The sequence below is a fragment of the Oncorhynchus mykiss genome, chromosome 24, assembly GCF_057628025.1.
Source record: "Oncorhynchus mykiss isolate SJ-2025 chromosome 24, ASM5762802v1, whole genome shotgun sequence".
Classification (NCBI taxonomy): Eukaryota; Metazoa; Chordata; class Actinopteri; order Salmoniformes; family Salmonidae; genus Oncorhynchus; species Oncorhynchus mykiss.
Window position 1 is genome coordinate 43,282,855 of NC_143045.1, and position 12,788 is coordinate 43,295,642.

Here is a 12,788-nt window from a genome sequence, read left to right on the forward strand (position 1 = left end):
TCAGCTCACAGACGGATGGCCTGACATTCTCCTGTAGAACTCTCTGATACAGAGCAGAATTCATGGTTCCTTCTAATAAGGCAAGTCGTCCAGGACCTGAGGTAGCAAACCATCACTCTACCACCACCATGCTGGACTGTTGGTATAAGGTTCTTACTGAGGAAAAGCCGTGTTTTGTTTTTTACCAGACATAACCAGAGTCAGACTACTACTGCTTTTAACACCGTCCTGGCAACAAGGTGAAAAGCAGCAGTATGGTTCCACGAGGTAACAAGGTAAACAGCGGCAGTATGGTTCCACAAGGTAACAAGGTGAACACCGGCAGTATGGTTCCACAAGGTAACAAGGTGAACACAGGCAGTATGGTTCCACAAGGTAACAAGGTGAACACAGGCAGTATGGTTCCACAAGGTAAACACCGGCGGTATGGTTCCACAAGGTAACAAGGTAAACAGCGGCAGTATGGTTCCACAAGGCAACAAGGTAAACACCAGCGGTATGGTTCCACAAGGTAACAAGGTGAACACAGGCAGTATGGTTCCACAAGGTAAACACCGGCGGTATGGTTCCACAAGGTAACAAGGTAAACAGCGGCAGTATGGTTCCACAAGGCAACAAGGTAAACACCGGCGGTATGGTTCCACAAGGTAACAAGGTAAACAGCGGCAGTATGGTTCCACAAGGTAACAAGGTGAACACAGGCAGTATGGTTCCACAAGGTAAACACAGGCAGTATGGGTCCACAAGGTAAACACTGGCAGTATGGTTCCACAAGGTAAACACAGGCAGTATGGGTCCACAAGGTAAACACAGGCAGTATGGTTCCACAAGGTAAACACAGGCAGTATGGGTCCACAAGGTAAACACAGGAGGTATGGTTCCACAAGGTAAACACAGGAGGTATGGTTGGTTCCACAAGGTAACAAGGTAAACACTGGAGGTATGGTTCCACAAGGTAACAAGGTAAACACTGGCAGTATGGTTCCACAAGGTAAACACAGGCAGTATGGTTCCACAAGGTAAACACAGGCAGTATGGTTCCACAAGGTAAACAAAGGAGGTATGGTTCCACACGGTAACAAGGTAAACACCGGCGGTATGGTTCCACAAGGTAAACACAGGCAGTATGGTTCCACAAGGTAAACACAGGCGGTATGGTTCCACAAGGTAAACACAGGCAGTATGGTTCCACAAGGTAAACACCGGCAGTATGGTTCCACAAGGTAAACACCGGCGGTATGGTTCCACAAGGTAAACACCAGCGGTATGGTTCCACAAGGTAAACACCGGAGGTATGGTTCCACAAGGTAAACACAGGCAGTATGGTTCCACAAGGTAACAAGGTAAACACCGGCGGTATGGTTCCACAAGGTAAACACCAGCGGTATGGTTCCACAAGGTAAACACCAGCGGTATGGTTCCACAAGGTAAACACCGGCGGTATGGTTCCACAAGGTAAACACAGGCAGTATGGTTCCACAAGGTAAACACAGGAGGTATGGTTCCACAAGGTAAACACAGGCAGTATGGTTCCACAAGGTAAACACAGGAGGTATGGTTCCACAAGGTAAACACAGGCAGTATGGTTCCACAAGGTAAACACCGGCAGTATGGTTCCACAAGGTAAACACCGGAGGTATGGTTCCACAAGGTAAACACCGGCAGTATGGTTCCACAAGGTAAACACTGGGAGTATGGTTCCACAAGGTAAACACAGGCAGTATGGTTCCACAAGGTAAACACCGGCGGTATGGTTCCACAAGGTAACAAGGTAAACACCGGAGGTATGGTTCCACAAGGTAAACACCGGAGGTATGGTTCCACAAGGTAAACACCGGCGGTATGGTTCCACAAGGTAAACACCGGCAGTATGGTTCCACAAGGTAAACACCAGCGGTATGGTTCCACAAGGTAACAAGGTAAACACCGGCGGTATGGTTCCACAAGGTAAACACCGGCAGTATGGTTCCACAAGGTAAACACCAGCGGTATGGTTCCACAAGGTAAACACCGGAGGTATGGTTCCACAAGGTAAACACCGGCAGTATGGTTCCACAAGGTAAACACCGGCAGTATGGTTCCACAAGGTAAACACCGGCGGTATGGTTCCACAAGGTAAACACCGGAGGTATGGTTCCACAAGGTAAACACCGGCGGTATGGTTCCACAAGGTAAACACAGGCAGTATGGTTCCACAAGGTAAACACCGGCAGTATGGGTCCACAAGGTAACAAGGTAAACACCAGCGGTATGGTTCCACAAGGTAAACACCGGCGGTATGGTTCCACAAGGTAACAAGGTAAACACCGGCGGTATGGTTCCACAAGGTAACAAGGTAAACACCAGCGGTATGGTTCCACAAGGTAACAAGGTAAACACCGGCAGTATGGTTCCACAAGGTAAACACCGGCGGTATGGTTCCACAAGGTAAACACCAGCGGTATGGTTCCACAAGGTAAACACCAGCGGTATGGTTCCACAAGGTAACAAGGTAAACACCGGCAGTATGGTTCCACAAGGTAAACACCAGCGGTATGGTTCCACAAGGTAAACACCGGCAGTATGGTTCCACAAGGTAACAAGGTAAACAGCGGCAGTATGGTTCCACAAGGTAACAAGGTAAACAGCGGCAGTATGGTTCCACGAGGTAACAAGGTGAACAGCGGCAGTATGGTTCCACGAGGTAACAAGGTAAACACCGGCAGTATGGTTCCACAAGGTAAACACCAGCGGTATGGTTCCACAAGGTAAACACCGGCAGTATGGTTCCACAAGGTAACAAGGTAAACACTGGCAGTATGGTTCCACAAGGTAACAAGGTAAACACCGGCAGTATGGTTCCACAAGGTAACAAGGTAAACAGCGGCAGTATGGTTCCACAAGGTAACAAGGTGAACAGCAGCAGTATGGTTCCACAAGGTAACAAGGTAAACACCGGCAGTATGGTTCCACAAGGTAACAAGGTAAACAGCGGCAGTATGGTTCCACAAGGTAACAAGGTAAACACCAGCGGTATGGTTCCACAAGGTAAACAGCGGCAGTATGGTTCCACAAGGTAAACAGCGGCAGTATGGTTCCACAAGGTAACAAGGTAAACACCAGCAGTATGGTTCCACAAGGTAACAAGGTAAACACCAGCGGTATGGTTCCACAAGGTAAACAGCGGCAGTATGGTTCCACAAGGTAACAAGGTAAACAGCGGCAGTATGGTTCCACAAGGTAACAAGGTAAACACCAGCGGTATGGTTCCACAAGGTAACAAGGTAAACAGCGGCAGTATGGTTCCACAAGGTAAACACCGGCAGTATGGTTCCACAAGGTAACAAGGTGAACACCAGCGGTATGGTTCCACAAGGTAAACAGCGGCAGTATGGTTCCACAAGGTAAACAGCGGCAGTATGGTTCCACAAGGTAACAAGGTAAACAGCGGCAGTATGGTTCCACAAGGTAAACACCGGCAGTATGGTTCCACAAGGTAACAAGGTAAACACCAGCAGTATGGTTCCACAAGGTAACAAGGTAAACACCAGCGGTATGGTTCCACAAGGTAAACACCAGCGGTATGGTTCCACAAGGTAAACACCAGCGGTATGGTTCCACAAGGTAAACACCGGCAGTATGGTTCCACAAGGTAACAAGGTAAACAGCGGCAGTATGGTTCCACAAGGTAACAAGGTAAACACCAGCGGTATGGTTCCACAAGGTAACAAGGTAAACAGCGGCAGTATGGTTCCACAAGGTAACAAGGTAAACAGCGGCAGTATGGTTCCACAAGGTAACAAGGTAAACACCAGCGGTATGGTTCCACAAGGTAACAAGGTAAACAGCGGCAGTATGGTTCCACAAGGTAACAAGGTAAACAGCGGCAGTATGGTTCCACGAGGTAACAAGGTAAACACCGGCAGTATGGTTCCACAAGGTAACAAGGTGAACAGCGGCAGTATGGTTCCACAAGGTAACAAGGTAAACACCGGCAGTATGGTTCCACAAGGTAACAAGGTGAACACCGGCAGTATGGTTCCACGAGGTAACAAGGTAAACAGCGGCAGTATGGTTCCACAAGGTAACAAGGTAAACAGCGGCAGTATGGTTCCACAAGGTAACAAGGTAAACACCGGCAGTATGGTTCCACAAGGTAACAAGGTAAACAGCGGCAGTATGGTTCCACAAGGTAACAAGGTAAACAGCGGCAGTATGGTTCCACAAGGTAACAAGGTAAACAGCGGCAGTATGGTTCCACAAGGTAACAAGGTGAACACCGGCAGTATGGTTCCACAAGGTAACAAGGTAAACACCGGCAGTATGGTTCCACAAGGTAAACACCAGCGGTATGGTTCCACAAGGTAACAAGGTAAACACCAGCGGTATGGTTCCACAAGGTAACAAGGTAAACACCAGCGGTATGGTTCCACAAGGTAACAAGGTAAACACCGGCAGTATGGTTCCACAAGGTAAACACCGGCAGTATGGTTCCACAAGGTAACAAGGTAAACAGCGGCAGTATGGTTCCACAAGGTAACAAGGTAAACACCAGCGGTATGGTTCCACAAGGTAACAAGGTAAACACCGGCAGTATGGTTCCACAAGGTAACAAGGTAAACAGCGGCAGTATGGTTCCACAAGGTAACAAGGTAAACACCAGCGGTATGGTTCCACAAGGTAACAAGGTAAACACCAGCGGTATGGTTCCACAAGGTAACAAGGTAAACACCGGCAGTATGGTTCCACAAGGTAACAAGGTAAACAGCGGCAGTATGGTTCCACAAGGTAACAAGGTAAACACCAGCGGTATGGTTCCACAAGGTAACAAGGTAAACACCGGCAGTATGGTTCCACAAGGTAAACACCGGCAGTATGGTTCCACAAGGTAACAAGGTAAACAGCGGCAGTATGGTTCCACAAGGTAACAAGGTAAACACCAGCGGTATGGTTCCACAAGGTAACAAGGTAAACACCGGCAGTATGGTTCCACAAGGTAACAAGGTAAACAGCGGCAGTATGGTTCCACAAGGTAACAAGGTAAACACCGGCGGTATGGTTCCACAAGGTAACAAGGTAAACAGCAGCAGTATGGTTCCACAAGGTAACAAGGTAAACACCGGCAGTATGGTTCCACAAGGTAACAAGGTAAACAGCGGCAGTATGGTTCCACAAGGTAACAAGGTAAACACCAGCGGTATGGTTCCACAAGGTAACAAGGTAAACACCGGCAGTATGGTTCCACAAGGTAAACACCGGCAGTATGGTTCCACAAGGTAACAAGGTAAACAGCGGCAGTATGGTTCCACAAGGTAACAAGGTAAACACCAGCGGTATGGTTCCACAAGGTAACAAGGTAAACACCGGCAGTATGGTTCCACAAGGTAACAAGGTAAACACCGGCAGTATGGTTCCACAAGGTAACAAGGTAAACAGCGGCAGTATGGTTCCACAAGGTAACAAGGTAAACACCGGCGGTATGGTTCCACAAGGTAACAAGGTAAACAGCAGCAGTATGGTTCCACAAGGTAACAAGGTAAACACCGGCAGTATGGTTCCACAAGGTAACAAGGTAAACAGCAGCAGTATGGTTCCACAAGGTAAACAGCGGCAGTATGGTTCCACGAGGTAACAAGGTAAACACCAGCGGTATGGTTCCACAAGGTAAACAACAGAACAATGTTGTAACTTGAAAGGAGAACATCCAAGGTGTAGTACATCTCGTCTCTGTTAGGGATTTAAAACAGAATCTACATGGGGATTATCAAACAGGCATGCAATGGTGGAGAGATCATGTAGATTATCAGCCTGCGATCACACTCATTCAGTTTACTGTACCTGAAGGCTTGTACGCTGGAGCCAACATAGTACTTGGCCAGCTGGGGCATCTTGTGGTAGAGTGTTCTCAGCTGAAAACAAAAACAAAAACACAGGAATTAAATTAACTGAAATTATCATTACATTTCTTTAATTTAGAATGATCGATCGGGTGTGAATCTGGCTGCCCAACTAATTTTCCTCAGAAACAAATGATTGATTGATTTATTTTGAAGTGTATTTATCGGTAGTGGAAAGACAGTAGCAGCATCCCAAATCAAAAGCAGTGCACTGTAAAGGGAATAGTGTGCCACTTGGGACTCAGCATCCCAAATCAAAAGCAGTGCACTGTAAAGGGAACAGTGTGCCACTTGGGACTCAGCATCCCAAATCAAAAGCAGTGCACTGTAAAGGGAACAGTGTGCCACTTGGGACTCAGCATCCCAAATCAAAAGCAGTGCACTGTAAAGGGAACAGTGTGCCACTTGGGACTCAGCATCCCAAATCAAAAGCAGTGCACTGTAAAGGGAACAGTGTGCCACTTGGGACGCAGCATCCCAAATCAAAAGCAGTGCACTGTAAAGGGAACAGTGTGCCACTTGGGACTCAGCATCCCAAATCAAAAGCAGTGCACTGTAAAGGGAATAGTGTGCCACTTGGGACTCAGCATCCCAAATCAAAAGCAGTGCACTGTAAAGGGAACAGTGTGCCACTTGGGACTCAGAGAGAAAGAAGAGCCGCGTCTGAATACCGAGAATGCTGGTGTTCTAAATAGTAGGCATTTTGGGTATGAGAAAAATAACGTTTTATAGTATGTGAAATAAAAATAAAGTTGTATAGTATGTGAAATAAAAATACAAAATGTGGTATGCTTTATGAGCCAGGATGTCATACTCATTTTGGCTCTTCATTCAGTAGAATTATAATTATGTTATAAATATATAGAATTATATTACCATACAGTTTGAGGAGGAGAAAGGTCTGGTGTTTGATAATCAGCTGTTAATGTGGTAAGGGGCCTCGCTGTACCCAAATGAACAAATGGCGGGAATCAATGCTATTGCACATTAGATTACGTATCCTCAGTAGGAGGAGCCTAGGTGGTTGCTCTCCTCAGTAGGAGCAGCCTAGGTGGTTGCTCTCCTCAGTAGGAGCAGCCTAGGTGGTTGCTCTCCTCAGTAGGAGCAGCCTACGTGGTTGCTCTCCTCAGTAGGAGGAGCCTACGTGGTTGCTCTCCTCAGTAGGAGGAGCCTAGGTGGTTGCTCTCCTCAGTAGGAGCAGCCTAGGTGGTTGCTCTCCTCAGTAGGAGGAGCCTAAGTGGTTGCTCTCCTCAGTAGGAGCAGCCTAGGTGGTTGCTATCCTCAGTAGGAGCAGCCTAGGTGGTTGCTATCCTCAGTAGGAGGAGCCTAGGTGGTTGCTCTCCTCAGTAGGAGGAGCCTAGGTGGTTGCTATCCTCAGTAGGAGCAGCCTAGGTGGTTGCTCTCCTCAGTAGGAGGAGCCTAGGTGGTTGCTATCCTCAGTAGGAGCAGCCTAGGTGGTTGCTCTCCTCAGTAGGAGCAGCCTAGGTGCTTGCTCTCCTCAGTAGGAGCAGCCTAGGTGGTTGCTATCCTCAGTAGGAGCAGCCTAGGTGGTTGCTATCCTCAGTAGGAGCAGCCTAGGTGGTTGCTATCCTCAGTAGGAGCAGCCTAGGTGGTTGCTATCCTCAGTAGGAGCAGCCTAGGTGCTTGCTCTCCTCAGTAGGAGCAGCCTAGGTGCTTGCTCTCCTCAGTAGGAGCAGCCTAGGTGGTTGCTATCCTCAGTAGGAGCAGCCTAGGTGGTTGCTATCCTCAGTAGGAGCAGCCTAGGTGGTTGCTATCCTCAGTAGGAGCAGCCTAGGTGGTTGCTATCCTCAGTAGGAGCAGCCTAGGTGGTTGCTATCCTCAGTAGGAGCAGCCTAGGTGGTTGCTCTCCTCAGTAGGAGCAGCCTAGGTGCTTGCTCTCCTCAGTAGGAGCAGCCTAGGTGGTTGCTATCCTCAGTAGGAGCAGCCTAGGTGGTTGCTCTCCTCAGTAGGAGCAGCCTAGGTGGTTGCTCTCCTCAGTAGGAGCAGCCTAGGTGGTTGCTATCCTCAGTAGGAGCAGCCTAGGTGGTTGCTATCCTCAGTAGGAGCAGCCTAGGTGGTTGCTCTCCTCAGTAGGAGCAGCCTAGGTGGTTGCTCTCCTCAGTAGGAGCAGCCTAGGTGGTTGCTCTCCTCAGTAGGAGCAGCCTAGGTGGTTGCTCTCCTCAGTAGGAGCAGCCTAGGTGGTTGCTATCCTCAGTAGGAGCAGCCTAGGTGGTTGCTATCCTCAGTAGGAGCAGCCTAGGTGGTTGCTCTCCTCAGTAGGAGCAGCCTAGGTGCTTGCTCTCCTCAGTAGGAGCAGCCTAGGTGGTTGCTATCCTCAGTAGGAGCAGCCTAGGTGGTTGCTCTCCTCAGTAGGAGCAGCCTAGGTGGTTGCTCTCCTCAGTAGGAGGAGCCTAAGTGGTTGCTCTCCTCAGTAGGAGGAGCCTAGGTGGTTGCAATCCTCAGTAGGAGGAGCCTACGTGGTTGCTATCCTCAGTAGGAGGAGCCTACGTGGTTACTATCCTCAGTAGGAGGAGCCTACGTGGTTGCTATCCTCAGTAGGAGGAGCCTAGGTGGTTGCTATCCTCAGTAGGAGGAGCCTAGGTGGTTGCTATCCTCAGTAGGAGGAGCCTAGGTGGTTGCTATCCTCAGTAGGAGGAGCCTAGGTGGTTGCTATCCTCAGTAGGAGGAGCCTAGGTGGTTGCTATCCTCAGTAGGAGGAGCCTAAGTGGTTGATATTTGTTGCTGACTGCAGTGGATAATACTAAACAGTTTGTTGTGAATCAGTGATGGAAAACTACAGTTCTCAGGGGCCTGGTTGTGACCTGCTGCCCTCCTATAATCAACTAATCATGGTTTTCAGTTAAGAATGCAACTACAGTAGCTTAAGGTGTGTTAGCTATAGGGCTGGGGGGAAGGTGTGTTAGCTACAGGGCTGGGGGAAAGGTGTGTTAGCTACAGGGCTGGGGGAAAGGTGTGTTAGCTACAGGGCTGGGGGAAAGGTGTGTTAGCTACAGGGCTGGGGGAAAGGTGTGTTAGCTACAGGGCTGGGGGAAAGGTGTGTTAGCTACAGGGCTGGGGGAAAGGTGTGTTAGCTACAGGGCTGGGGGAAAGGTGTGTTAGCTACAGGGCTGGGGGAAAGGTGTGTTAGCTACAGGGCTGGGGGAAAGGTGTGTTAGCTACAGGGCTGGGGGAAAGGTGTGTTAGCTACAGGGCTGGGGGAAAGGTGTGTTAGCTACAGGGCTGGGGGAAAGGTGTGTTAGCTACAGGGCTGGGGGAAAGGTGTGTTAGCTACAGGGCTGGGGGAAAGGTGTGTTAGCTACAGGGCTGGGGGAAAGGTGTGTTAGCTACAGGGCTGGGGGAAAGGTGTGTTAGCTACAGGGCTGGGGGAAAGGTGTGTTAGCTACAGGGCTGGGGGGGAAGGTGTGTTAGCTATAGGGCTGGGGGAAAGGTGTGTTAGCTACAGGGCTGGGGGAAAGGTGTGTTAGCTATAGGGAAAGGTGCGTTAGCTATAGGGAAAGGTGCGTTAGCTATAGGGAAAGGTGTGTTAGCTATAGGGAAAGGTGTATTAGCTACAGGGCTGGGGGAAAGGTGCGTTAGCTATAGGGAAAGGTGCGTTAGCTATAGGGAAAGGTGCGTTAGCTATAGGGAAAGGTGCGTTAGCTATAGGGAAAGGTGCGTTAGCTATAGGGAAAGGTGCGTTAGCTATAGGGAAAGGTGCGTTAGCTATAGGGAAAGGTGCGTTAGCTATAGGGAAAGGTGTATTAGCTACAGGGCTGGGGGAAAGGTGTGTCAGCTATAGGGAAAGGTGCGTTAGCTATAGGGAAAGGTGTATTAGCTACAGGGCTGGGGGAAAGGTGTGTTAGCTATAGGGAAAGGTGCGTTAGCTATAGAGAAAGGTGTCTTAGCTACAGCTACAGGGCTGGGGGAAAGGTGTGTTAGCTACAGGGCTGGGGGGGAAGGTGTGTTAGCTATAGGGCTGGGGGAAAGGTGTGTTAGCTACAGGGCTGGGGGAAAGGTGTGTTAGCTATAGGGAAAGGTGCGTTAGCTACAGGGATGGGGGGGAAAGGAGTGTTAGCTATAGGGAAAGGTGTATTAGCTACAGGGATGGGGGGGAAAGGTGCGTTAGCTATAGGGAAAGGTGTGTTAGCTACAGCTACAGGGCTGGGGGAAAGGTGTGTTAGCTACAGGGCTGGGGGGGAAGGTGTGTTAGCTATAGGGCTGGGGGAAAGGTGTGTTAGCTACAGGGCTGGGGGAAAGGTGTGTTAGCTATAGGGAAAGGTGCGTTAGCTACAGGGATGGGGGGGAAAGGAGTGTTAGCTATAGGGAAAGGTGTATTAGCTACAGGGATGGGGGGGAAAGGAGTGTTAGCTATAGGGAAAGGTGTATTAGCTACAGGGATGGGGGGAAAGGTGTGTTAGCTATAGGGAAAGGTGTGTTAGCTATAGGGAAAGGTGTGTTAGCTATAGGGAAAGGTGTGTTAGCTATAGGGAAAGGTGTGTTAGCTATAGGGAAAGGTGCGTTAGCTATATGGATAGGTGTGTTAGCTATATGGATAGGTGTGTTAGCTATATGGATAGGTGTGTTAGCTATATGGATAGGTGTGTTAGCTATATGGATAGGTGCGTTAGCTATAGGGATAGGTGCGTTAGCTATAGGAATAGGTGCGTTAGCTATAGGGAAAGGTGCGTTAGCTATATGGATAGGTGCGTTAGCTATAGGGATAGGTGCGTTAGCTATAGGGAAAGGTGTGTTAGCTACAGGGCTGCGGGGGAAAGGTGTGTTAGCTACAGGGCTGGGGGGAGGTTTGTTAGCTACAGGGCTGGGGGGGAAAGGTGTGTTAGCTATAGGGAAAGGTGCGTTAGCTATAGGGAAAGGTGCGTTAGCTATAGGGATAGGTGCGTTAGCTATAGGGAAAGGTGCGTTAGCTATAGGGAAAGGTGCGTTAGCTATAGGGAAAGGTGCGTTAGCTATAGGGAAAGGTGCGTTAGCTACAGGGCTGGGGGGGAAAGGTGTGTTAGCTATAGGGAAAGGTGCGTTAGCTATAGGGAAGGGAAAGGTGCGTTAGCTATAGGGAAAGGTGCGTTAGCTATAGGGAAAGGTGCGTTAGCTATAGGGAAAGGTGCGTTAGCTATAGGGAAAGGTGCGTTAGCTATAGGGATAGGTGCGTTAGCTATAGGGATAGGTGCGTTAGCTATAGGGATAGGTGCGTTAGCTATAGGGAAAGGTGCGTTAGCTATAGGGAAAGGTGCGTTAGCTATAGGGAAAGGTGCGTTAGCTATAGGGAAAGGTGCGTTAGCTATAGGGATAGGTGTGTTAGCTACAGGGCTGGGGGGGAAAGGTGTGTTAGCTATAGGGAAAGGTCTGTTAGCTATAGGGAAAGGTGCGTTAGCTATAGGGAAAGGTGCGTTAGCTATAGGGAAAGGTGCGTTAGCTATAGGGAAAGGTGAGTTAGCTATAGGGAAAGGTGCGTTAGCTATAGGGAAAGGTGTGTTAGCTATAGGGATAGGTGTGTAAGCTACAGGGCTGGGGGGGAAAGGTGTGTTAGCTATAGGGAAAGGTGCGTTAGCTATAGGGAAAGGTGCGTTAGCTATAGGGAAAGGTGCGTTAGCTATAGGGAAAGGTGCGTTAGCTATAGGGAAAGGTGCGTTAGCTATAGGGAAAGGTGCGTTAGCTATAGGGATAGGTGTGTTAGCTACAGGGCTGGGGGGAAACGTGTGTTAGCTATAGGGAAAGGTGCGTTAGCTATAGGGAAAGGTGCGTTAGCTATAGGGAAAGGTGCGTTAGCTATAGGGCTGGGGAAAAGGTGTGTTAGCTATAGGGAAAGGTGCGTTAGCTATAGGGAAAGGTGTGTTAGCTATAGGGAAAGGTGCGTTAGCTATAGGGAAAGGTGTGTTAGCTACAGGGAAAGGTGCGTTAGCTATAGGGAAAGGTGCGTTAGCTATAGGGATGGGGGGGAAAGGAGTGTTAGCTATAGGGAAAGGTGCGTTAGCTATAGGGCAAGGTGTGTTAGCTATAGGGAAAGGTGCGTTAGCTATAGGGAAAGGTGTGTTAGCTATAGGGAAAGGTGCGTTAGCTATAGGGAAAGGTGCGTTTGCTATAGGGCTGGGGGAAAGGTGTGTTAGCTATAGGGAAAGGTGCGTTAGCTATAGGGAAAGGTGTGTTAGCTATAGGGAAAGGTGCGTTAGCTATAGGGAAAGGTGTGTTAGCTATAGGGAAAGGTGTGTTAGCTATAGGGAAAGGTGTGTTAGCTATAGGGAAAGGTGCGTTAGCTATAGGGCTGGGGGAAAGGTGCGTTAGCTATAGGGCTGGGGGGGAAAGGAGTGTTAGCTATAGGGAAAGGTGCGTTAGCTATAGGGCTGGGGGAAAGGTGCGTTAGTTATAGGGCTGGGGGAAAGGTGCGTTAGTTATAGGGCTGGGGGGAAAGGAGTGTTAGCTATAGGGAAAGGTGTGTTAGCTACAGGGCTGGGGGGGGGGGAAAGGTGTGTTAGCTACAGGGCTGGGGGGGGGAAAGGTGTGTTAGCTACAGGGCTGGGGGAAAGGTGTGTTAGCTACAGGGCTGGGGGAAAGGTGTGTTAGCTACAGGGCTGGGGGGGAAAGGTGTGTTAGCTACAGGGCTGGGGGGGGGGAAAGGTGTGTTAGCTACAGGGCTGGGGGGGGGGAAAGGTGTGTTAGCCACAGGGCTGGGGGGGGGAAGGTGTGTTAGCTACAGGGGGGAAGGTGTGTTAGCTACAGGGCTGGGGGGGGGAAGGTGTGTTAGCAACAGGGCTGGGGGGGGAAGGTGTGTTAGCAACAGGGCTGGGGGGGGAAGGTGTGTTAGCAACAGGGCTGGGGGGGGAAGGTGTGTTAGCTACAGGGCTGGGGCAGGGAAGGTGTGTTAGTTACAGGGCTGGGGGGGAAAGGTGTGTTAGCTAC

General features: G+C 49.6%; 1 protein-coding gene across 2 annotated transcripts in view; it reads right to left on the reverse strand.

Moving 5' to 3' along the window:
- Window positions 1-12,788, reverse strand: part of st14a (ST14 transmembrane serine protease matriptase a) — a 66,618-nt gene that overhangs the window by 30,265 nt on the left and 23,565 nt on the right. For both annotated transcript variants that reach the window (XM_090219011.1, XM_090219012.1), the window contains exon 4: window positions 5,818-5,888. In XM_090219011.1, coding sequence (XP_090075137.1) covers window positions 5,818-5,888 — 71 coding nt within the window. The remainder of the gene's footprint in view (window positions 1-5,817; window positions 5,889-12,788) is intronic.